This window comes from Primulina eburnea, chromosome 8 (assembly GCF_022965805.1).
Source record: "Primulina eburnea isolate SZY01 chromosome 8, ASM2296580v1, whole genome shotgun sequence".
Lineage (NCBI taxonomy): Eukaryota > Viridiplantae > Streptophyta > Magnoliopsida > Lamiales > Gesneriaceae > Primulina > Primulina eburnea.
The window spans coordinates 36,987,791-37,014,480 of record NC_133108.1 but is presented as its reverse complement, the minus strand read 5'-3'; the positions used below and the strand labels follow the sequence as shown (position 1 = coordinate 37,014,480).

Genomic DNA, 26,690 nt, shown 5'->3' with positions numbered 1-26,690 from the left:
TTTACAGTGCGTGACTGAATACAACACAACTGAATAAATTTAACAAAAATTTCAAGGTGCTAGTAAGCTCGTAAGGTAGCCTTGATTGCTACTGATAATTCTTATAAGAGTGAGCTTTGATAACTGAATGCGAGTTGTGATTTTAGCAGAGTAACAACAAGCTTGAATAGAATAGTAATTCGCGTGTTGTTTTCTCAGCTGCTCTCTTCACCTATTTTTAGGCTTTTCTCAAATGGAGAGTGGTGGAACGAGGAAGCGGCAAAATGATCATTTTTCCCTTGGAAACCTTCCCTCTCAACGGTAATATTAAATATCATTTGAATCTTTATATCCGTTGATAGCCATGTCGATATTCTTTTAAAATCGTACACTGCAATCTCTGAAATGCGGCGTCCCACTACTAGTTGCAGTCTATTGTACTATTAGTCGGTTGTCGTTCTCAACTGATGATGTGTACAGTTGAGGGACCGGCTGAAGGATACTCTGCTGAAAACTGATGTGTTTCAACTGATTAGTTCCCAACTGATCAGTCAGTTACATATCTGCTTCAACTGATGACGTGTATAATATATAGCTGGTACGCATTAATCTTCAGGTAGTGGCAACTATCAGTTGTATTAATTGAATCAGTTAAGCTCGTTGCCTTTGATCAGTTATTCAAATTCGTTTTGAAGCTTAGTTTGTCAAATCACTGAAATTAAGTTTCCAACAATTTCTCCCTTTTTGGTGATTGACAAAACTCAGAATATAATAAGCTGATCATTGTAGTAAAAGAATCCTTTGAATCATTGTAGATAAAATAATTTCTAATGTACATATTGGCACAAAAAAAATAACTGATAAAAGAATGTCTCTTCAGCTGTATCCTCTCTTATTCTTTCATTAACCTAGCTGCTTTCCCCTTTTTGTCAAGCACATCGACCTTGAGAGAAAGAATCCTAACATCAGCTGCAAAAAATCCTAACATCAGCTGCAATGTCTTTGACAGCAGTCAATACGGTAGACTGCAGCAAATCGATTTTCTTAGAAACAGTAGCTCCATGGATTCAACTCTCTTGCTGATTGAGTCTTGAGTAACAGAAAGACTTTCAGCTATGCCTCTGCTCTTCTTGAGCTCGTCGATTGCAAAGATGATGGAAGTCACAGCTGTTTGAATGGATTTCAGTTTACCTAAATTAAATTCACTAGATGGGTTCAACTTCAGAGAATGAGAAAGCTGTGTGCTTTGAATCGCCTTTATTTCTTGCATTATTTTGGACATGTTGAGTTGTATGTCCTGAATTTCTTCAAGGACCAAATCCATGTCTGATGATGGATGAGGAGATACTGGTCCAGACATCCCTGGTTCTTGTTCCTTGGTAGATTGATCAAATACCACCAAAGTTCGGTCAGAAACCTCTGTTAACTCATGTGTCGTCTCTGGCACGTCTTCCTCATTGAATTCTTGTTGGACTGGAGGAGAAGATTGATTCGGAGCAGTAGATGGACTTTCCTGCTCATTCAGTTGTGTATCAGCGGTAGTTTCAGTTGGAGGGTCAGTGACTGATGGTTCTGACTGTTGGTCAACTGAATCTTGATGCGGTTCTTCAACATGCAACTGAGCTTCCTCAGTGACAACATTTTCTTCAGTTGGCTCAACATTTGGTTGAATGGGCACATCAAGTTGAACCTCTTGTTCAGCAGAGACAGGGATAAGAGTGTCTGTAACTGCTTGTTGGGCGATCAACTGATTCTGTGGAAGGCGCAATTGCTTCAAAATCTTCTAAAAACTGGTTGTGGCATAAGAGATTAAACCACATGAACTTCAAATATATTGCATATCTGAGTAATCACGATATTGCCCAAAATGGATTTTACCAAAGATAAAATTTGTTCAGCATGTCAGTTTGGTAAACAAGTTAAATCTTCTTTTAAGAACAAGGGCAGTAAATCTTCTTCCCGATGCTTAGAGCTGTTACATATAAATCTATTTGGTCCAATACCAGTCATGAGCTTAGGGGGAATGAAATACACCTTGGTGGTTGTAGATGATTTTTCAAGATTTACTTGGGTTATTTTTCTCAAATCAAAAGACCAAACTGAAGAAATACAGGGAACGCTTGCACATAGCTCATACGGTGAACATTTTCGAACAAGACAATATCTACCAGCTGATACTTTACAAGGAAAGGAGGATCCTAGAGCTCATAGCTGAGTCTGACAGCTTCCTCAAGACTTCCACTAGAGATTTAAGACAGTGGATGGCTAAGTGGAGGGCTTTTGTTCAGGAGGAATTGTACGATGTAATTCGCACCAATTTCTTCAAGTAAATAAAATGATATTTCAGTTTACTTTGCATTTTATTTTCCTACATTACTTAATTTCATCAGTTGACAAGTAAATTCTGAAAAAAATTAACTGACAAGTGATTAACTGACATCAGTTGAGATTAAAATGGATGAAAAACTAACTGAATGAACAGTAACTGACAAATTAACAACTGATATATCAACAACAAAAACTTATTAGGATAAATCAATTAATCCTAGTATATTGCGAAAGTGAGAAAACTTAGTCTCGGGCAATGGTTTGGTGAAGATATCAGCTGCTTGCTGTTCAGTTGAGACGTATTCCAGTATGGTGTCCTTCTTCAAGGCATGATCTCTGATAAAGTGATGCCTGACATCTATGTGCTTGGTCCTGGAGTGAAGAACTGGATTGTAGGTAATAGCAATCATACTTGTATTATCACAGAATATGTGCGATTCTTTAACATCTACTCCATAATCTCTCAATTGTTGCTGAACCCAGAGCAGTTGAGCAGCAGCTTCCAGCAGCAAGGTATTCTGTTTCAGTTGTGGAAGTTGCTATGGATGTTTGTTTATTGTTGAACCAATAGATCAATCTGTCTCCTAGAAACTGACATGATTCACTTGTACTTTTACGATCAAGCTTACATCCTGCATAATCTGCATCTAAATATCAAACTAGATTGAAAGATGAGTCTTTAGAATACCATAACCTAACATTTTGTGTGCCCTTAAGATATTTTAAAATACGCTTGGCAGAAAAAAATGTGATTGCATAGGATTTGCTTGAAATCTAGCACACATACAGACAGCAAATACAATATCAGGACGACTAACAATTAGGTACAATAATGAACCTATTGTACCTATTGTAGGACCGAGCGTTTGCCGCTTTACCATAAGCTATAGCTAGTAGTAATGGTGTAACTCAAATATTTTAAACCGCACAGCAGCTCAAGCATCACGGTTCGACCGCTCTACCAAGCATGGATAATTATTGCACCCAACAATCTCTCTCTCAATAATTGCACTCCTTGCAATCAATAGGAATCGAACCCGTGACCTTGGCTGTGATACCACTTGAAATGATCGGTTACAAAGGTGAGAAGTGTTTAGAATGGGGGTTGAATAAACACTCACTGATTATGTATTCTTTTCGAATAAATGGTTCAGTTTAGTTACAAACTGACTCTCGGTGACTCGTCAGTCGATAACAATCAGTTTAACTGGTTAACAGTTGCGGACGTAAACTGACTGAAAGATAGAATAACTGAAAGTAACTGAAATGAAAAACACACGATATGTTTCTGAATGTTCGGAGAATAGAATAACTCCTACGTCACCCTTTTTATCACGAAGATATGATATTCACTAAAAGACTTTGATCGAATACAAAATTTGTACTGACCCAATTCAGTTTGGTCTTAACACTGCCAAACGAAACTCTTAGTTCACAAAAGCTTTTACAGTGTGTGTCTGAATACAACACAATAGAATAAATCTAACAAAGATTTCAAGGTGCTAGTAAGCTCGTAAGGTAGCCTTGATTGCTACTGATAATTCTTATAAGAGTGAGCTTTGATAACTGAATGCGAGTTGTGGTTTTAGCAGAGTAACAGCAAGCTTGAATAGAATAGTAATTCGCGTGTTGTTTTCTCATCTGCTCTCTTCACCTATTGATAGGCTTCCCTCTCAACGGTAATATTAAATATCATTTGAATCTTTATATCCGTTGATAGCATGTCGATATTCTCTGATAATCGTACACTGCAATCTCTGAAATGCGGCGTCCCACTACTAGTTGCAGTCTGTTGTACTATTTGTCGGTTGTCGTTCTCAAATGATAATGTGTACAGGGACCGACTGAAGGATACTCTGCTGAAAACTGATTTGTTTCAACTGATCAGTTCCCAACTGATCAGTCAGTTACATTTCTGCTTCAACTGATGACGTGTATAATATATAGCTGGTACGCATTAATCTTCAGCTAATGGCAACTATCAGTTGTATTAATTGAATCAGTTAAGCTCGTTGCCTTTGATCAGTTATTCAAATTCGTTTCGAAGCTTAGTTTGTCAAATCACTGAAAAATTAAGTTTCCAACAAATTGGCACTGATATCATATATAAGATATTGTTTTATCACACCCAAAAAGCAACGAAAGTTTAAAAAAAAATTATTTTGACATTCAAAACATTCATTTAACATCGTATGATTTAAACCATTCATATTGTATTTTAGAATAATTTACCTTTGCTTATATAACACCGGCTCCAACTATTCCGAATTGTAAGCGAACATAGTCTTTTTTATAAATCTTTACGAACAGATTTTTCTCCATCTTCAATCATCTAATCATGTCTATTATCAGAAACTGAATTTCTCGTATAGATTGTACTAGAGATCTAAACGAAATTTGCGCGAGATTTGATCGCCAGAATTTCAGATATCCGAGGAGATGGCAGTGGTGCTGCGGCGGTTGGGCAGAAGCGTCACGACAATGATGTGATGGAAGGTGGTCGGCCGGATCTTTTGTGAGGCAGAAAAGAGAGTGTTTTTGTGTGACAAATTTGGTTAACAAAACTTGTATGTAAAATGTGCGTAATTCTAATATTAATTACATACATAAAAATTAATTACATACATAAAATTATCTTCCTGATCTAATCATGATTCTCCTTTTTCATGTTTTTTCATTATTCAAAAAATATATTTATTTTCAACTCATGAAAATATCATGTATAATTAAATTATTATCAAAATTTGGTAATAAAAAATTTATAAATATATATACATACATACATATACAAGCATATGTATACATATATATTTATTTATGCTTTAAATTAAATAAATTTTATTCTATTACTCAATTAATTAATCTATTCTAGAATGTTTTGTGAGAATTTTGTACTTAGTAGTTACTGCTACTAATTTATTATTTAATTAGTATATTTTAAATTTAATAAAATAAATAATTGTGTACTCATAATCATGATCGATGATTAGACAATATCGATGTATCGAGGGTACAAATCTCGTTCACATAATGAAAAATGAAAACTTCAAAGGACAAAATTTTCCACAGATCCATTTTGGTAGTTGTCAGTTTTTGAAATTCTTCACTAAAATAGACAGTTCAACTCTCCTCATTTAGTTAGTAGTTAAGATAAATTTCACAACTTCCAGTACATGTAATCAACATATAAACCCTTTTATAAACAATATGGTTGATCTTCATCAAACTACAGTAGTCAAATTCATCTCCTTGAATTTGAAATCCATAATTCAATATTTTTGTGACCCTCAATAGTTCAGAGATACAGTTAGCCGTGAATTTACAACTTCACGTGATTCATAACAATATTTGTTCATATTCGTACTTATTCTAATTAAACTCATTATTTTTATCAACCCTTTGATCAAGAATGTCACAAATCAAGTCTGATTACACCATTCGGATCATGGTAAGAGCATCTAGTAGCATCGCTTTATGATCCCCTAGATATAACTGATAGTGTCTGCAAGAACCTTAAGTTATGGCTAACATACACTACGGTCCTTTCAACACATATATCCCGGTCGAATCTGCAATCATTGGTATATCGAGAGTTGCAAATGAATTCAAAAATGATGTGATGTATCTTTTAGTAAAAATATTGACATGATATTTGCAATTGAGGAAACAACTTTCCAAAATACACATGTCTTATTGTGGCCAGATATTGCTTGCATTATTAATTCATCATATCATATAGGATAACTTCATCCGTAGGTGAGCAGTGAATTCTCGACTATAATGCATTGACTTCTACGTATTTTGAAATTACACTCGAACTAACCACCCGATAGTCCCCAATGGAGTCTATAAACGGATCAAAGTTCATGCTAATACGTAGAGCTTTCACGTTGTCCTGGATCACAAGACTAATGTTGTACAACTATAACCGCAAACTATTCCACTCTATAAGTGATAACCACTTATAAAGTTCGATGAAGGGTTGTTCTGTGTATCATCAAATGATCACTCATCTATATGAATGGATAAAACAATGGTAAATATTATTAAAATAAATATTTTTTTACCCAATATTCAATAAAATCTAAGCCACAAATTGGTTCGTTGGACACATACTCTGACCATGAAATCTATCAAGCTTAACATAATTTTAACTCTGGTGCACTATGGCAAGGCCACAAAAGATCGATGGAGGAGATGGACAGCGTCTATCTTTTCTTGAAATATTTATATATGCTTATATATGTATACATGCAGGCGCACAGACACAAGTTCACCTGCGCGCGCACACATATTTGAAGAATCATATATATATATATATATATATATATATATATATCACTCTTCTAGTATTGCACATGATACCGAAAATGAACCCCTTTATTGATCATCCTCGTCTAGTTCTCCATGTACACATATCACCAAAACCTCAGCCAAAAATTAAGAAACACAGAGAAAACAGCAGAGATAATAACAAAGTCTTTACGGTGAAACCACTGTATTTTTGCCTCAATCTGTCTAGTAAAAGCTCTTTATGTTTACTAGATTTCCTTATGATGTTAATTTTATTTAATCGAACTTTTTGTTGTTTCTGTGCTTGGATTCCAGATTCTACCTCTTTCGACATTTTTGTTTCTTGATTTCCCATAATATTCTTGAATTTGGTTCTGATCAAATGGGGTTTGAGTTTATTTACATCTGACAACCTCACAGGCTTGAGGAAGAACTCTTCTGCTCCTTCTTCTAAGCATCTGTTAATTGCGATTAACTATTAAATATTAACACTTAATTCTTACATTAAAAACACGAGCAGATCATGAAATAATGAAAATTTAACTTACCTGTTGATTCTTGAGGGCACATGCTAAGAAGACATTGTTAGAATTATTTTATCCGACAGATATCAAAAATAATGAATATATCAGAATAGGATTTAAAATAGTGAATTTGTGTTTTGTCAGAATTAGGTGTTGTGCCAGATGTTACAACATCTCGGACAACATCTATTCGCAGCGGAAAATAGATAACACAAATTGACTTGAAACAAATAGATGGACAAGGTTAAATATGCACAAGTATAAATACTTGTGCGGTGCCTTATGACAAAAATTAATCACTAGAAAAACCACAATGTTTACACAAAAAACTTATCACTAGTGATTGTACCAAGATCAATTTCCTCAAGAAGTTGAGAAAACAAATGCTTTCTAAAACCAAATAACTAGAATAAAACTAAAACAAGAAAGAAAAAAGAAACGTGTTGCCAAACAGTAGATCCAAGAGAAGCAATCTTCGGCCAACTTCTTCCCAGATGTTGTCTGAAGATGTTCCCAACACTTAAGGCAATTTTCACTATCGGCAGTCTACACAGCAGCAGCAACGTTGACACCTTTTACTCCCTGAGATTTTGCGTGCTAAGTGCGTGTATTATATTTAGTCGTGAACGGCCGCTCTTTAACGTCCTAGGTCATCTTTTTTATATATGGGAGCCTTATCTCACAAGGAAACCTATTAATCAAGGAAAGTAAGAGTTTTATTAGAAATAAACTCTATTAAACATTAATATCATATCTTATCAAATCATCCACATAAATATAAGATCTCAACTATGTGCTCAAATATATTTTCACAATTATCTCGTTATCTCAAGAAAGGCAAAACCACATAATAGAATCATACTCAATTTTAAATCAAACGATATAGTTAGGGAAATAATTTAGTTCTATAATTCTTTTATATTTGACAATATTATTTCCCTTCAGACATGATGACCACTTGTATGTTTCTCAAATATGAAGACTCCTGTGAAATGAAATCAAATCTCATTTTTGTCTATTACGCATCATTTCATTCCTTCGTTAGATTAGATGATAAATAATATAATTACTTGTAAAACTTGAGTAAAACGATAGATGAAACAAATATACATAATCGTCTCATGGTTCGCACCAAACAATGACTAACTAATAAAATTATTGGTAAATAAAAAGAAAGAAAGAAAAGTAAAACAAAGATATTATGCAAGAAGATCAGTTATTAATTGAATTCATCGACGATCTAAGTAGGTTACCAGATATCTACGTAGCCCACTAGTTCATACGTAAGGATAAATGTACCATGAGGGACTGATCTAGAAGTTCAAGAGTGTTATATAGAGGATTTGGATAGTTTGTTGTTGCTGAAAATACAGCATACGATACCGTATTTTTTACACGAGATGATCAGCTGATCATTTGATACATTCAAAAGTAGCAGTCTCATCCATGATTTTAAGACAATAATACATAATAATTTTGATATAAAAAATAATAATTTTTTTTATTAATGCTCCAAATAAAAAATTAATCTCACCAAATAAACCATTTTGTTTTTTCTAAAATGCAAAAATTTCCTACAAAAGATAAGTAAATATACCTTTATTTTCTTGAGTAAATCATATCCTGTCATTCCAGGCATACAATAGTGTTAGACATGAATTGTATTGTGGCGATGATAACTAAAACCAGTAGACCAGCAGACCAGATCAAACGTCTAATTTATTAGTAGCTGCTGATCTAGTAAAACTAAATCAGTAGAAGAGATAGTTATACAAAACCAGTAGAAGACGTTGCCTAACGTTACTTCTTTAATGTTACCGTTAAGGGTTCCAAGTACTAGTATTAATTGCGGCATTAATTGCTATACTGAATCATTTAATGCACCTTACCCATTTTGGTATAAAACAGAACTGATTGTTCTACAGTCTTGTTGCAGGAACTTCTTTTGGCAATATAGCTGACTCTATCAGACTATCTGAAGACTATTCTGATTTATGAACGTTGAACTCAGCTGCTCTTATATAAGGGTAACAAACCTTACTCAAAAGCAAGGTTACAAAAACAGATTTTCAAGGATCAAAGCTTTTACATCGAAATCACTCTTAAAGTTCAACAAAAAGAAAAGTAGCACACGCTTCATAGCAACTATCTGATCATTTGAAGATCATCTTGTGCTACTGATCATCACACTCTTCACTATCACTACACTATCTATACTTCATCAAGAAAAGTTTGTAATCTGAAAAGAGTCTTTTCAGAACCTTGTGTTACGCACATTTGTGAGTTGAGAAACTAAGAGTTTCAGTAGGCTGAAGTGTAAGTCCTTCTGAAGTGGGTGTGTAGAAGAGTTGTACTGTAATATCCAAAGTCTTTTAGTTATACCTTCTGGAAACAGAAGAAGGGGAGACGTAGAAGAGTTTATCTTCGAACTTCCATAAACAACTGCTGCCTACTGTTTTACTGTTTTTCTACTACTTCATCAGATTGTTTCCGCACATTTTCATTGTAATCAGGTGAAAGTACACGCACAAGATCAACTACTATTCTTAACAGGATTCTAGTACTTCATCAGAACGAAAAAACGAGTAGAGTTTATTCATCCCTCCCCCCTCTAAACTCAACTTCGATCCTCAACAATTGGTATCAGAGCAGGTTATTCTTGTTTGTGAAAAACTACAACAAATGGCACATTTCAGCAAGATCCCTATGTTCTCTAAGGAAGATTTTGATGACTGGAAGATAAGAATGCAAGCACATCTTGCAGCACAAGACGATGACATGTGGTATGTCATCACAGATGGTCCACTGAGAATCTTAAAGCTTAATACAGCTATTGCTGTCACTGACGGAGCACCACAGATGGTCGAAAAATCAAGAAGTGAATGGACCAGTGAAGATAAGAAAAAGGCCAATCTTGATAATGTGGCGAAAGATATATTGTATAAAACTCTAGACAAGAACACCTTCAGCAAGATAAAGATGTGTTCTACTGCAAAGGATATTTGGGAAAAGCTCATCCAGATATGCGAAGGGAATGAGCAAACAAAAGAAAACAAACTGTCTGTAGCTATGCAGAAGTTTGAAAATCTAAAAATGAAAGCTGGTGAAACTCTAAACGAGTTCGATGAAAGATTCAGTAGCCTGGTCAATGAGCTAGCTGCTCTGGGTAAAGAGCATAGCAACAGGGAAATAGCCCTCAAGGTGATGAGAGCATTACCTAGAGAATGGGATGTTAAAACAATGGCTATGAGAGTATCCAAAGACTTGAACAAATTGGAGCTGCACGATTTATTTGCAGATCTGAAAGCCTACGAGTTCGAATTGGAAGTGAGAAGTGGAGAAGAGCCTTCAAGCCTACCAACCAAGGCTCTTGCTGCTACTGCTACTGCTTTTACTGCTACTGCCTCTACCTCTTCTACTACTGCTGCAGTTGTACCTCAGGCATTACCGACTGTGATCACTGACAATACTCTGGAGAAGACTGCTGAACAAATCAGTAGTGATTCTATGTCTCTGTTTGTAAAGAAATTCTCCAGGTTCATGAAGAAGAACCATCAAACTTATCAGGGTCCCAATCGCAACTTCAAGAAAGACTCACCATCTGGTGATATGGGATGCTTTAACTGTGGAAAGATAGGTCATTTCATTGCAGATTGTCCTAAACCAAAGAAGGATGACCAAAAGAGAAAGGATCACAAAAGGAATGACAAAAAGTCCAGAAGAGATCGAAAAGCGATGATTACAGAAGAAAGCAAATCCAAGTGGGCGGACTCTAGCTCTGAGTCATCTGACTCAGAAAGCCATTCCAGTGACAGTGATTCATAAGAAGTAAAATGTCTCATGGCAGACACTGACTCAACCTCGACATCTGGAGAGGTATTTGATTTTGACTCCGACGAATTTACACGAACTAATCTGATTAATGCTTTACATGACATGGTAGAAGAGTATTCTAGACTTTCTCAATCATTCGAGGAAGTTAAGATCGAAAATCAGGACTTAAAGAATCAGAACAGTAAGTTAACTTGCGTGCAAGTAAACAGCTGTAATGATTTACAAGTTGAGATGAGTAAATTGATAACTGAGAATGAAAGAGCCAAAGCAGATTACCAGAAGGTGCTTTCTGAGAACCAGAAGTTGTCGCTACTGGTAAATGCTTGGAATAAGTCTTCTGTTTCATTGGAAAAGATGCAAGAATTACAAAAACAGCCTGGAGACAGGAGTGGTCTCGGATTTTGTAATGATGAAGGATCTTCTGAAACGAATACCAAGCCAAAACTGGATATGTGCAAAGGGAAATATATTCATTTTGTGAAATCCAGCATCTTACAGGAACCAGTAGTACCTACTGCTTCAGTTGAAAGGAATGTAAATCTAACGAACAGAAGAACGCACTATGGTCTGGGTTACGTTAAACCTAAGGAAAAAGTTGACCAGAGTTACAGATTCAGAAGAGAATTCAACTCTGGAAGACAACATCCTATGAAGGTTAAAAACTACCAGTACTACAACTCTAAGCCTGTTCAGAAGAGATACAGACTGGAAAACAGAAACAGAAGGGAAGAACGCCATTTTGATATGCATACCGTTAGAAATAACAGATCTTCTGTTGCACACACATCTTTGGATATCCGAAGTACAAAGTCCCCAAGAGTTGTACAAATGTGGGTTCCCAAAGGACTGATAAGGCTTGGACCCAAATAGATTTGGGTACCAGTTACTAAAATTTGTGTTTGCAGGAACAGAAGAAGGAAGCAGAAATCAGTAACTCTACATGGTATCTGGATAGTGGATGTTCCAGACACATGACTGGACAGAAAAACCTACTCTCTGAGATAGTGAGTTGTACTGGATCAAAGATAACTTTTGGAGACAACTCAAAAGCTTGGGAAACAGATAAGATCCAGCTTCAAGACCAAAGATAGCAAATCAACTTCAAGATGTCTGGAACTACTGCATATGGATCTATTTGGCCCAATTCCCATCATGAGCTTAGGGGGAATGAAGTATACTCTTGTTGTTATTGATGATTTTTCTAGATTTACTTGGGTAATCTTTCTCGCAGGAAAAGATCAGACCAGTAGTCTCTTGATCAAGCTTCTGAAAAGGATTCAAAATGAAAAATCTACCACCATCATTAAAATCAGAAGTGATCGGGGCACTGAATTCACTAACAAGTATCTTGAGCTATATTTGAATGAACAAGAAATTCATCATGAATATTCAGCTGCCAGAACTCCTCAACAAAACGGAGTAGCTGAGAGGAGAAATAGAACTCTAAAAGAAGCAGCTAGAACAATGCTAGCAGATGCAGACATCTCTCAGCGCTTCTGGGCTGAAGCTATCAATACTGCTTGTTACACGCAAAACAGATCGATGGTCAACAAAAGACACAACCAGACTCCGTATGAAATATGGAAAGGGAAGAAGCCTAACGTATCTTACTTTCATGTATTTGGTTGCAAATGTTTTGTACTAAATAATGGCAAAAATCATTTGACTGCATTTGATTCTAAATCAGATGCTGGGATATTCCTTGGTTACTCTGCTGTAAGCAGAGCTTTTAGAATCTTCAACAATAGAACTCTTAATGTTGAAGAATCGATTCATGTTGTCTTCGATGAAGACAGCAGTGCTGAAATCTCTAACATATCTGATTTAAGTAACAGGTTAGACAGGATTCATCTGGAAATTGACAGCGAAGATGATGTAGAAGCGAATACCAAGGATCTTCAAAATCCAGAACCAGACATTCCATTAGTGGAACCAGAAGTACAGACTTTGGATCTACCAATACCAGCAGAAGATGTTCTAGAGCCTACTACTGATTTTGTGGAAAACAATCTTAATGTATCAAATCAGGAAGATGCTCAGTTAAAATCGTTTATCTTGAGAAAGTCCCATCCTCCATCATTGGTTATTGGTAATCCAGCAGCGCCTTTAAGAACCAGAAGGCAAATGTTTAATGAATATATGCATGCTGCTTTTATATCTCAGGATGAACCAAAGAAAATTGAAGAAGCTCTTCTGGATCCTAGTTGGATTGAAGCCATGCAAGAAGAGCTGAATCAATTCAAGCATAATGATGTTTGGTTTCTAGTACCTAGACCATCTCACCAAGCTGTCATTGGAACTCGGTGGATATTTAGAAACAAACTTAATGAAGAAGGCACATTGGTCAGAAACAAAGCTAGATTGGTGGCTCAAGGCTTCAGACAAGAAGAAGGCATAGACTTTGATGAGACTTATGCACCAGTAGCAAGGCTCGAAGCAATCAGAATATTCTTAGCCTTTGCTGCTTTCAAAAATTTCAAAGTATATCAAATGGATGTGAAAAGTGCATTTCTCAATGGTCTTTTACAAGAAGAAGTTTACGTGGAACAACCTCCAGGTTTTATCGATCATTTCTCTCCTCATCATATATTTAAATTACACAAAGCACTATATGGTCTAAAACAAGCACCTAGAGCTTGGTATGACACTCTATCACAGTTTCTTATTGATCATGATTTTACCATTGGAGCAGTAGATAAAACCTTGTTTACTTTAGTCAAGAATAAGCATACTCTTTTAGTACAGATCTATGTTGATGATATCATTTTTGGGTCAACTAACCCCAAATTATGTGCAAAGTTTGGAAAATTGATGCAGGATAAATTTGAGATGATTATGATGGGAGAATTAACATTCTTCCTAGGACTACAAATCAAGCAATCAGAAACTGGAATCTTTATAAATCAAGCCAAATATACCAAGGAGCTTCTGAAAAAATTTGGAATGGAAGCATGTTCTGCTGCTTCTACTCCAATGAGCTCATCTATTAAGCTTGATAAAGATGAAAGTGGTATTCCAGTAGAGGTAACTCAGTATCGAGGTCTTATTGGTTCATTATTATATTTAACTGCCAGTAGACCAGATATCATGTTTGCTGTTTGCATTTGTGCTAGATTTCAATCTAACCCCAAACAATCTCATTATATTGCTGCTAAACGTATTTTGAAGTACTTAAAAAGAACTCAAAATGTTGGTTTATGGTATCCCAATGACTCATCGTTAAATCTTATTGGATATTCAGATGCTGATTATGCAGGTTGCAAACTAGATCGAAAAAGCACAAGTGGTTTTTGTCAATTTCTTGTTGATAGGCTGATATCCTGGTTTAGCAAGAAACAGACTTCCATAGCCACATCTACTGCAGAAGCAGAATATCTGGCTGCTGGGAGCTGCTGCTCTCAGATACTGTGGATTCAACAACAGTTGAGAGATTATGGGATTCAAGCCTCCGAATCACCTATATTCTGTGACAATACCAGTGCAATTGCAATCACTCAAAATCCAGTACTTCATTCCAGAACGAAGCACATAGACATCAGACATCATTTTATCAGAGATCACGTGCAGAAGAAGAACATTAGTCTGGAATATGTCTCTACTGATCAACAAACAGCAGATATCTTCACGAAACCCTTACCAGAGAATAAGTTTTCTTACTTTCGTAACTCTCTTGGTTTAATAGATTTAACTTAATTACTTTCTGATTATCTTGGTTAACTTTTATTATTCGCTTATTCATCGTACTGAACTTGAAGAAAAGCAGTAGAGTATAGTCAAGTGCTGAAAATGAAATTTTGTTAGAAACCATTCCAGTACATTACATCATGCAAAAGTAAAAACAGTAGATCTTAAATGCTATTTATCCAGTAGCGTTATCTTTAGCTTTTGACTTCAGTAGTTCTCTGGAATTTGCTTAATAAGCACTTCAACACGAACAAGACTTTCTAAGCAAAGAAAGGCCTAGAAAGAATGTAGTAGCCCGAATTCCAAATTGGGTAATTAACGGAGTAATGGTGATTAAGAAGGTTTAAGGTGTAATTTTGGCTATGGTCATGATTGGACGGACCGAAGAGGGTTCGGAAGCACCGAAGAGTTCGGACGATCCGAAGTGTAGTTCGGTGAATCCGATCATAGGTGTCGAGTGTTGTTCGACACGTCATTTTTCCATGCATGTTCGGACGGTCCGAAGTGTATAATCGGAGGATCCGATCATGAGCTGTCAAGAGCCAATGGACACGTAGCGTTCGGACGTTCCGAAGTGTTGTTCGGAGGATCCGAACATGGCCTATAAATAGTGCTCGGATTTCTCATTTTTGACTTGCCAATTTCTTGAGTTTTCTCTCATTTTGGAGAGTTTGGAAGGTTTCTAGGGTTAGTTGTTGGTCGAGCGATAGCCAAGAGCTGCCAGGAGTAGTAGCGTAGCGGCGCCTGAGTTACGAGGCAATCGACATCAAAGGGCTGTCGACGGACGAAGGTAAACCCTAAACCTTTGGTAGTACTAGGGAGTACTGGTTTTGCTAGTCGAGCATGGTAGTATTGATTGAGTATGCTTTTGATGCGTAGGCTTGTTCTAGACCTGATTAGCGGTGTTGCGTAAGGCTAGGCTTGCTGTGATAGAGGTACGAAAGTACTATCCGAGATATCCTGGTTGAGTATACATTCTTATATGTGTTGCATGATTATGTGGTGCATTGATATATGTCATATGATGCATGCTATTATGTCACGTTTATTACTGCACGTTGCATTTCATGTTGAGCCGTACCTCCTTCGAGATAGCCTTTACTGTTGAGCTGTATCTCTTTCGAGATAAGCTATATCTTGGGGCCGCTCAGCCCTGTCTTGTGGACGCATGGACACCGAGAGTACACAGTGGCCGACGGGTCGGGAGGGCTTCGGTGGTCCGGGACATTTTAGGTCCACGTCTGTCTTGTAGTGGATGCAGTGACCCAGAGGTGTACCGCGCGGCACTATCCACTTGGCGCCTCTAGACTGAGCATTGTTGAGATCCTTTTGTGACTCCTGTTTCTTGACTACCCCGGTATCATGATCATAGCATGTGCATTTCATATAGGTCTGTATACTCATACTTTTGTACTGGGCGTTCTTATCGCTCACGTCCTCGGTTTTGTTTATTCTTGGACACCCCATTCCCTCGGGGCAGGCCTCAGGTTGGACAGCTCAGGAGGAGCAGGAGGAGGACGTGAGTATCTGGTTGGTTTAGTTTATCGGTATTGTTTTGATTCGATATGGTTGTATTGGGTATTTTTATTTTGAGTTATTCTAGACTTCGATTGGGTTGTATAACCATTATTTTGTTGACTTTTTCCGCTGTTAGCTCTGATTATTGTTTATTAGGTTAATTGCATGCTTAGTTTTTGATTAGTAGGTGATTCTGGAACGGGTCACTACATTTATGGTATCAGAGCATGCGTACGATTTTGGGATATAGATTTCTGTTTTGGGATTTCCGTTGACCAATTTACTAGTTTCCCCATTCTATGTTGTAGCGATGGCTGACCACTTTGGTGATGAGAGTAGTCAGGGGAGTGTAGGTCGATGGGGTGACCAGGACGATCATAGACGTCATTCTTTCTGTTTCTACTCCGATGGGTCATTCGGTGTTAGCTAAGCGTCTAGTGATGGGTTGTCCTTTAGATTTTGAGGGTAACGATGTTGTTATTTCGTTTTGTTCATTCTCTTGCCTAGATTTCGAGGACGAAATCTTTTTAAGGGGGGGAGAATGTAGTAGCCCGAATTCCAAATTGGGTAATTAACGGAGTAATGGTGATTAAGAAGGTTTAAGGTGTAATTTTGGCTATGGTCATGATTGGACGGACCGAAGAGGGTTCGGAAGCACCGAAGAGTTCGGACGATCCGAAGTGTAGTTCGGTGAATCCGATCATAGGTGTCGAGTGTTGATCGACACGTCATTTTTCCATGCATGTTCGGACGGTCCGAAGTGTATAATCGGAGGATCCGATCATGAGCTGTCAAGAGCCAATGGACACGTAGCGTTCGGACGTTCCGAAGTGTTGTTCGGAGGATCCGAACATGGCCTATAAATAGTGCTCGGATTTCTCATTTTTGACTTGCCAATTTCTTGAGTTTTCTCTCATTTTGGAGAGTTTGGAAGGTTTCTAGGGTTAGTTGTTGGTCGAGCGATAGCCAAGAGCTGCCAGGAGTAGTAGCGTAGCGGCGCCTGAGTTACGAGGCAATCGACATCAAAGGGCTGTCGACGGACGAAGGTAAACCCTAAACCTTTGGTAGTACTAGGGAGTACTGGTTTTGCTAGTCGAGCATGGTAGTATTGATTGAGTATGCTTTTGATGCGTAGGCTTGTTCTAGACCTGATTAGCGGTGTTGCGTAAGGCTAGGCTTGCTGTGATAGAGGTACGAAAGTACTATCCGAGATATCCTGGTTGAGTATACATTCTTATATGTGTTGCATGATTATGTGGTGCATTGATATATGTCATATGATGCATGCTATTATGTCACGTTTATTACTGCACGTTGCATTTCATGTTGAGCCGTACCTCCTTCGAGATAGCCTTTACTGTTGAGCTGTATCTCTTTCGAGATAAGCTATATCTTGGGGCCGCTCAGCCCTGTCTTGTGGACGCATGGACACCGAGAGTACACAGTGGCCGACGGGTCGGGAGGGCTTCGGTGGTCCGGGACATTTTAGGTCCACGTCTGTCTTGTAGTGGATGCAGTGACCCAGAGGTGTACCGCGCGGCACTATCCACTTGGCGCCTCTAGACTGAGCATTGTTGAGATCCTTTTGTGACTCCTGTTTCTTGACTACCCCGGTATCATGATCATAGCATGTGCATTTCATATAGGTCTGTATACTCATACTTTTGTACTGGGCGTTCTTATCGCTCACGTCCTCGGTTTTGTTTATTCTTGGACACCCCATTCCCTCGGGGCAGGCCTCAGGTTGGACAGCTCAGGAGGAGCAGGAGGAGGACGTGAGTATCTGGTTGGTTTAGTTTATCGGTATTGTTTTGATTCGATATGGTTGTATTGGGTATTTTTATTTTGAGTTATTCTAGACTTCGATTGGGTTGTATAACCATTATTTTGTTGACTTTTTCCGCTGTTAGCTCTGATTATTGTTTATTAGGTTAATTGCATGCTTAGTTTTTGATTAGTAGGTGATTCTGGAACGGGTCACTACAAAGAATCTAACAAGCTTGGGTCTTGTTAGAACTAATCTATTTTTTTAGATGCCTTACTGGGCATCAGAGGGGATTTCATCATCATCAATCCACCAGCACTCTCTAATTGCATCAGCATGCTTCTGGAAGAAATGGATGCAACATATCCATATTAATGAAAGCATCAAATCCGTCTGGTGGTGGATACTGGAAATCCAGGAGTGTATTTCAAGGATCATTACGTGAAGAATGACATCTTCAAACTCCTCTCTGAACAGCCTTGCTTCGACTCCTGAATCTAACCCTAAGTCTTTCTTTACTTGAGTTTTCATTTTACATTCATCTGTTTAGCTTCGTTCAAGATATGCAGGTATTTATAGAGGGAACAAAGACTCTTGTGAATCGCAAGATTGCGACTGTTCAGTTTCAACGGCTCAGATTGAAAGATGGCCAAGCGTCACTTATCGCAATTATGACCATTTATTAATTGCAGTTACCGAGGGGGAACAGTCTCTCAGTCAGATTGAGAGTTTGACGTCTTTTCAGAAAACAGATAGGATGTTTGTCTTTTCGATAAAACTTCGAGTCTGTTGTTTTTTTTTTGTCGAAGTGCTGAAATATTCTCAGCACCCTGAAACTTCCAGCAGACGTTATCATAAAATGACAAATCCCCTTCTGATTTTCAGTAACCAACTGGACAGCCCGCTCATTTTCAAAATTTTCAAATTATTTGAATATCTGACAGTTTCTGCAAAATTTTCGAACACTCAACCAAGAACATACTGACACGTGTCTTTATGTTTATCTGACGGCTGTATATATTCATTTAGATTTAACCTTTTTACCTTTACTGTTTCATATCTATCGCTATTCAGCTACTGTTTTCTCTACTTTCACTAACTACTGCAAATTTGTCTGATCTCATCTGCATACAGGAATGGCTAACGCTTACACTCTTAACGCGTATCAAGTTAACTTTGCTTCGGTTCTCAACCTCAAGGATGAGAATCTCTTGAAAATATTTCAGGATCTTGAGCAATCGGGACTCCGCAAATTCCTGGAAGCACCAGCAGTCATCTACAAAAATGCCTTACTGGAATTTTATGCTAAAGCCATAGTGCATGAAGGCAAGATTGTTTATACTCAAGGAGATGCTTCTATCTCCATTGATGCCGCTCATCTAGGAGCAGTCTTGTAGTAGCCCGAATTCCAAATTGGGTAATTAACGGAGTAATGGTGATTAAGAAGGTTTAAGGTGTAATTTTGGCTATGGTCATGATTGGACGGACCGAAGAGGGTTCGGAAGCACCGAAGAGTTCGGACGATCCGAAGTGTAGTTCGGTGAATCCGATCATAGGTGTCGAGTGTTGATCGACACGTCATTTTTCCATGCATGTTCGGACGGTCCGAAGTGTATAATCGGAGGATCCGATCATGAGCTGTCAAGAGCCAATGGACACGTAGCGTTCGGACGTTCCGAAGTGTTGTTCGGAGGATCCGAACATGGCCTATAAATAGTACTCGGATTTCTCATTTTTGACTTGCCAATTTCTTGAGTTTTCTCTCATTTTGGAGAGTTTGGAAGGTTTCTAGGGTTAGTTGTTGGTCGAGCGATAGCCAAGAGCTGCCAGGAGTAGTAGCGTAGCGGCGCCTGAGTTACGAGGCAATCGACATCAAAGGGCTGTCGACGGACGAAGGTAAACCCTAAACCTTTGGTAGTACTAGGGAGTACTGGTTTTGCTAGTCGAGCATGGTAGTATTGATTGAGTATGCTTTTGATGCGTAGGCTTGTTCTAGACCTGATTAGCGGTGTTGCGTAAGGCTAGGCTTGCTGTGATAGAGGTACGAAAGTACTATCCGAGATATCCTGGTTGAGTATACATTCTTATATGTGTTGCATGATTATGTGGTGCATTGATATATGTCATATGATGCATGCTATTATGTCACGTTTATTACTGCACGTTGCATTTCATGTTGAGCCGTACCTCCTTCGAGATAGCCTTTACTGTTGAGCTGTATCTCTTTCGAGATAAGCTATATCTTGGGGCCGCTCAGCCCTGTCTTGTGGACGCATGGACACCGAGAGTACACAGTGGCCGACGGGTCGGGAGGGCTTCGGTGGTCCGGGACATTTTAGGTCCACGTCTGTCTTGTAGTGGATGCAGTGACCCAGAGGTGTACCGCGCGGCACTATCCACTTGGCGCCTCTAGACTGAGCATTGTTGAGATCCTTTTGTGACTCCTGTTTCTTGACTACCCCGGTATCATGATCATAGCATGTGCATTTCATATAGGTCTGTATACTCATACTTTTGTACTGGGCGTTCTTATCGCTCACGTCCTCGGTTTTGTTTATTCTTGGACACCCCATTCCCTCGGGGCAGGCCTCAGGTTGGACAGCTCAGGAGGAGCAGGAGGAGGACGTGAGTATCTGGTTGGTTTAGTTTATCGGTATTGTTTTGATTCGATATGGTTGTATTGGGTATTTTTATTTTGAGTTATTCTAGACTTCGATTGGGTTGTATAACCATTATTTTGTTGACTTTTTCCGCTGTTAGCTCTGATTATTGTTAATTAGGTTAATTGCATGCTTAGTTCTTGCCTAGTAGGTGATTCTGGAACGGGTCACTACAAGTCTTCCTCCTTCCACTTGCAGGTGTTTCTGAACTCTCTGACATTTCTAAGCTGGATATGTCTATTGCGCTTAGTTCTTTCTCAGCCTCTGGAGAAGAACTGTCTCCTTCCTGTCACAAGAAATTGCTAAAAATCGAGTATCAGATTCTGGCCGATATTGTGGCCAAAGCTATTTTGATCAAGGCTGGAACATTCGACAAGTTGACTAAGGAAAATGTTCAAGTTATGACTGCCATCACCAAGGGGATTAAGGTAGATTGGAGTCATTTTATTTTCAGAATCATGAAGGACATGGTTGTCAGGCGAAGTTCTGGTTTCGCGGTTCAAATTAGCGTTTTGCTCAAGGATGCTGGCTTTGCATCCACCAGTGATCTAGATGCGACTCCCATCACCATGATTGATGCAGCGAATGTGTTGGCTTTAAGGCCTAAGCCAACAGTGGCAGAATTTGTGGCGATGAAGAAGGAAATTGGGGACACTGCTTCTGAGGCTCCAAAACCTCAGAAGAAAATATCAAAGAAACGATTGATCATTTCGTTGGATTCAGATGACACAGCACCAGAAGAGTCTGCTGCTGGTGTTCAAACAGCAGTGCCAACCCTAGCTAAGAAGAAATCTCGCACAATTCTTAAGATTAAGAAGACAGCAGCACTGTCTGAGATTGAGAAAGTACCTATTCGACAGGTCTTTCCAGAAGCGGTCCCTTCTGCTAGGACCACTGCTTCTTCAACTGCACTTGCTACTACGTCCGTTTCAGCACCTCCTTCTGCTCCAGTTTTTAAGCCAACATCTGGAATTGTTTTTCGGGAACCAGCAAGCGGGTCTTCTGCTTTCCGACCAATCGTGCCTGTGTCATCTTCTGACAAAGGCAAGGGAAAAATGGTGGAAGAACCACCTGTTATTAGTCACAAAACCACTGTGGCTACTGGCGTTGATCTTCATCTCGCAGAGATTGAGAGCTCTGCTAATGATGACATGAATTTTTTTGATGAATGGCATCATGTGAGACTATTCCATTCCTTGAGTTACTTCAAGACAAAAGGAAATTTTGCCAAAATGATGAATGCAGAAAGGAAGGTTTTTCAGCTGGCCAAAACAGAAAATATCATCGAGGCCTTGCGAAGAAGGGATTTTGTCTTCGCTCAGCTGAAATGTCAGAAGTTAGAATCAGTTCTGCAAATTCTTCAATCCAATTTTGATCATGCTGTTCCTACCGCTGTTCAGGATCAAAATGTTATCATGATTCTCTCTGACAAATTGAAGCAGATGAATGAGCAACTTCTTGCTCAAGAACAAGGCTTTGGAGAGCCCACTGTTTATCATGTCGGTCTTATTCCAGTATTTCAACAGTCAGTTGAGGAAAGGACTACAGCCTCCCCAAAGGCTTCTGCTCTCAGTACTCCTGCATCTCCTACTCGACACATCCCGACATCATCACTGCTGTTCGTGCATGAATTGGCTTCGGTTGAAGAAGTCATTGAATCTATTATACCTTCAGTCTCAACCACTCAAGAAGCAGCACCGGCTACTTCGTTGCCACCTTCTGACTTTCCTACTCCAGGGCAACAATTGGCAGATTCAGATGCTCCCTCTTTGCTACCGAATTTAGAGGTATTCTCTGCTGCTCATCAAGTCGAGATGACAGCTCTTCTGAATCAGCAGCTTGCTCCTTCTACTGAAGGTCCCTCAGTCTCACAGGATGTTTCCATACCACCGGAAGAAGTGTTGGCCTCTGTCTTGGCCGTTTCTACTGCAGAATTTACTCATCTGGTTGCTGTTGCTCCTCTTTTTTCTGCAACTCCAGCAGAAAGCACAGCAGACCCTGCTCCTACTACTGCTTTGTTGGAACCTGCTCCGACTACTGCTTTGTTGGATGATGCTCCCATTTCTACTGCGTTGAATGTCTCTGAAATCAAACAACGCATAGTTGCACGCACTCCCTCCCCGGAATTCGATGCATTCAATCTCGAACATCAAATTCTATGTCTGCAAAACGATCTCAACAACATCTCTGAGTTAGTGAAGCGTATGTCTTGTGAAAACCTTGCGGAATTCACTGGTGCTAAATCCTTCCGAGAAACAATGGGTAAACACCTCTATCTCACTAAGGAGACCACAGACAAGATGTATGCTGAAACTTCCATTTTCAGACAAGCTATATCGAGATCTTACGCCACCCTCATCAGTGATCAAAATAATATTCTTACTCGACTCACTGAGCATGATGATCACTTTCGATCTCTATCTACTTCTGTGGAACTTTTGGATGCCAAGATTGATTCTCAAAATCAATCTATCGCTACACTGGATAATCGCATTTCTTCTCAGACCCCGTATCTGGAAATGCTAACCGATGGCATTCACAATATCTCAGGCCGATTGAATGACCTCTTTGCTCATGTCGTTGCCGCTGATGCCAAAAAGGGGGAAGATAGGGCAGATAGAGGAAATCAAGGAGAATAGGGCAGATAGAGGAGATCAAGGAGGAAATCAAGAAGAAGATGAGGCTGAACCTACTGACAGAAGAGATCAAGAGCCTCCGTCTGAAGAAATTATTTTCAGGGATATTGGAATCAATTGATACTTTTAAATCCTTATTGACAATTATCATTCAGTTTATATGATTATCTGTTTTATTTAACAACTTTCTACTGATTAGGTTTTGGCATCACCACAAAGGGGGAAATTGTTAGACATGAATTGTACTGTGGCGATGATAACTAAAACCAGTAGACCAGCAGACCAGATCAAACGTCTAATTTATTAGTAGCTGCTGATCTAGTAAAACTAAATCAGTAGAAGAGATAGTTATACAAAACCAGTAGAAGACGTTGCCTAACGTTACTTCTTTAATGTTACCGTTAAGGGTTCCAAGTACTAGTATTAATTGCGGCATTAATTGCTATACTGAATCATTTAATGCACCTTACCCATTTTGGTATAAAACAGAACTGATTGTTCTACAGTCTTGTTGCAGGAACTTCTTTTGGCAATATAGCTGACTCTATCAGACTATCTGAAGACTATTCTGATTTATGAACGTTGAACTCAGCTGCTCTTATATAAGGGTAACAAACCTTACTCAAAGGCAAGGTTACAAAAACAGATTTTCAAGGATCAAAGCTTTTACATCGAAATCACTCTTAAAGTTCAACAAAAAGAAAAGTAGCACACGCTTCATAGCAATTATCTGATCATTTGAAGATCATCTTGTGCTACTGATCATCACACTCTTCACTATCACTACACTATCTATACTTCATCAAGAAGAGTTTGTAATCTGAAAAGAGTCTTTTCAGAACCTTGTGTTACGCACATTTGTGAGTTGAGAAACTAAGAGTTTCAGTAGGCTGAAGTGTAAGTCCTTCTGAAGTTGGTGTGTACAAGAGTTGTACTGTAATATCCAAAGTCTTTTAGTTATACCTTCTGGAAACAGAAGAAGGGGAGACGTAGAAGAGTTTATCTTCGAACTTCCATAAACAACTGATGCCTACTGTTTTACTGTTTTTCTACTACTTCATCATATTGTTTCCGCACATTTTCACTGTAATCAGGTGAAAGTACACGCACAAGATCAACTACTATTCTTAACAGGATTCTAGTACTTCATCAGAACGAAAAACGAGTAGAGTTTATTCACTCCCCTCTAAACTCAACTTCGATCCTCAACAAATAGTCTGTAATAACAAGGTTTATTCCCACTTCCTGCAAGAAACATCAGACTTCGAATAAGAAATATTTTTGGACTCAAATAAAAATGTTTTTCAAGTCTCATTTATAAATTTGATCGTTTTTAAAGAAAGAAAATGAACCTGATGAAAGTTGGGAGGAATAGAAGTTTCAGTTGGATTGCTTCTTTCTTCTTCAGACCAACCAAGAAACTCCAAACTCCAAAGCTTTGCAGGCGGAATCAACTGCAGTGACTGCCAAAAGCAATATAATTTCAAATTCTAATTAGTATAGTGCATTTAACATCCAAGCTCGATTAAATTAATCCCATATATTAATCATTTCAAGAAGGACAAAAAAAACCATTTGGAAATCCTTGCTTCGAATTCAAGAAACCAGAATCTGGCTGTACCATGGTAAGAAGAAGTTTTAAGCAATTTCTGGATCAATTTTCTGTCAATTAAGCTATCATCAACAGCCAAAACATGAAACTGAGACTTCGTTGCAGCTGCAGCCATACCCATGGCCACCAATATTCTCAAGTAATAATTAAATGACAAAAAGAAAAATAAATTGTGCTTTTTTAAAATTATATTATGAGTGGGGTTTTGATTTGGTTTTTTGAATACGGTGAAGGGAGAGAGATGAATGGAGAATCTCAGAGAGGCCCACCAAAATCTGCAACACAAAAAGCAAGATCTGACTAGATTTGCTCCAAAGATTTTCTCAAACTTTTCCCAACTTGGAATCGAATTTACGCTTTTCAATTATTACCACGGTAACTTCGTTACATCGGATACAACATATTTGATAAAGAATATTGACTATATTTGTATTAGTATCAGATTTGGTATATACGCATCTAATTACTACAACTGCACCTGAAGTGTCCCATGAAGTCAATGACATGGGGTCGCTTTGCCATTGATGTGGAGCTATCTACTCTTTAATGACATGAGTTGCATGCAGGTGTTATTTTTTATGTGTATTTTGTAAAATTTTAGACTAACGTAATAATTTGTAAATCATGTAATAACGTGACTCTAGCAAATGATTGATATATTAAAATAAATAAAATTTATGATATACAAAATATAATCCTAATTTTTTTTTATGGATGGTAGTTATTTAAATAAATATTGATATGAAAAGGTGGCGTTTCTTAATTACTTTTATTTAATAACTTTATTCTCGAAATTTTTGGACACGATCGGAGGTTTTCGCAATTTTAAAATAAAAACGAATAAAGTAAACCAAGTCATCATTAGGAATGATATTCTAGAAAAAAATTAGAACGATAAATATATAAATAATAAAGAGCGAATTTTTTCCTGAGTCAATTATTTTAGTTTTAATGAAATATGTAATTTATTGAATAAAAAATAAAATTAGAAAGAAGAAAGGAATTAAAGAAATATACATTGGACTTTGATTTAGGTACCCGAATAAAATCTCTAGAATTTGATACTATAATTTGTTGACCAATATTGTTGATCTACCTAGCTAAAGTATTATTCAAGTAATACAAAGAATGAGAATCATTCATGACTTTGTAAAATTCATATTCAAATCATGATTTCTACTTCACTTATAATATTATTGTTTACAAAAAAATTATTTTTAGCCCAAAAAATTATATATGGACATTACACACAACATTTTTGCGGTTTACAAATAGTTCCTAGTATTTTGTAGTTATATAATCAGAAACTGCATTTCCTCGATATGCAATATTGTCACGCCCCGGGACGGGGGTTAGTTGACACCGGCGTTGCTATCCAATATTCATTCGAAAACAACAAGCCTCAGAAGTACAGAATTTCAGAAACCAGTCTTTTATTCATAATACCGAATATTCAATGTCTGATACAACTCAATTAATAATATTTTACAGCGGAAATGTAAAACCAAATATTACAGTATCTTAACAGATGCAGCGGAATATAATAAACATAAACTGAGAACAACAGTCTTCTTCACCAGCCCCAGAACTGGATCTGCTCTTCTTCTTCTAACATTTCTTCAGTACTCTTATCTGAGATGGGTTTGGTGGGTGAGTGATATGATTGTCACTCAGTAAGCAGGGGCGGGATTAACTCCCAGTTTCGAAATCATTTTCAACAAAAACAGTAATACAATAATATACAGAAACTCATCTTTTCAGAACAGAAATCAGATTATAGGTTTCAGAACAATAATCAGAATTAGTAAGCACTGAGCACGTTAGTGAATTTCATGGCTAAACTGATATCAGTCCCCT

At 38.0% G+C, this 26,690-nt stretch overlaps 1 protein-coding gene across 1 annotated transcript; it reads right to left on the bottom strand.

The window, feature by feature from the left end:
• Positions 1-6,893: 6,893 nt before the first annotated feature.
• On the bottom strand, positions 6,894-25,184 carry LOC140839504 (two-component response regulator ORR10-like). The gene is given in 7 exon segments (XM_073206253.1): positions 6,894-7,091; positions 8,072-8,109; positions 8,722-8,771; positions 24,439-24,466; positions 24,574-24,654; positions 24,656-24,684; positions 24,843-25,184. Coding segments are annotated over 7 exon segments (351 nt in total). The 5' UTR covers positions 24,955-25,184; the 3' UTR covers positions 6,894-7,078.
• Positions 25,185-26,690: the final 1,506 nt, after the last annotated feature.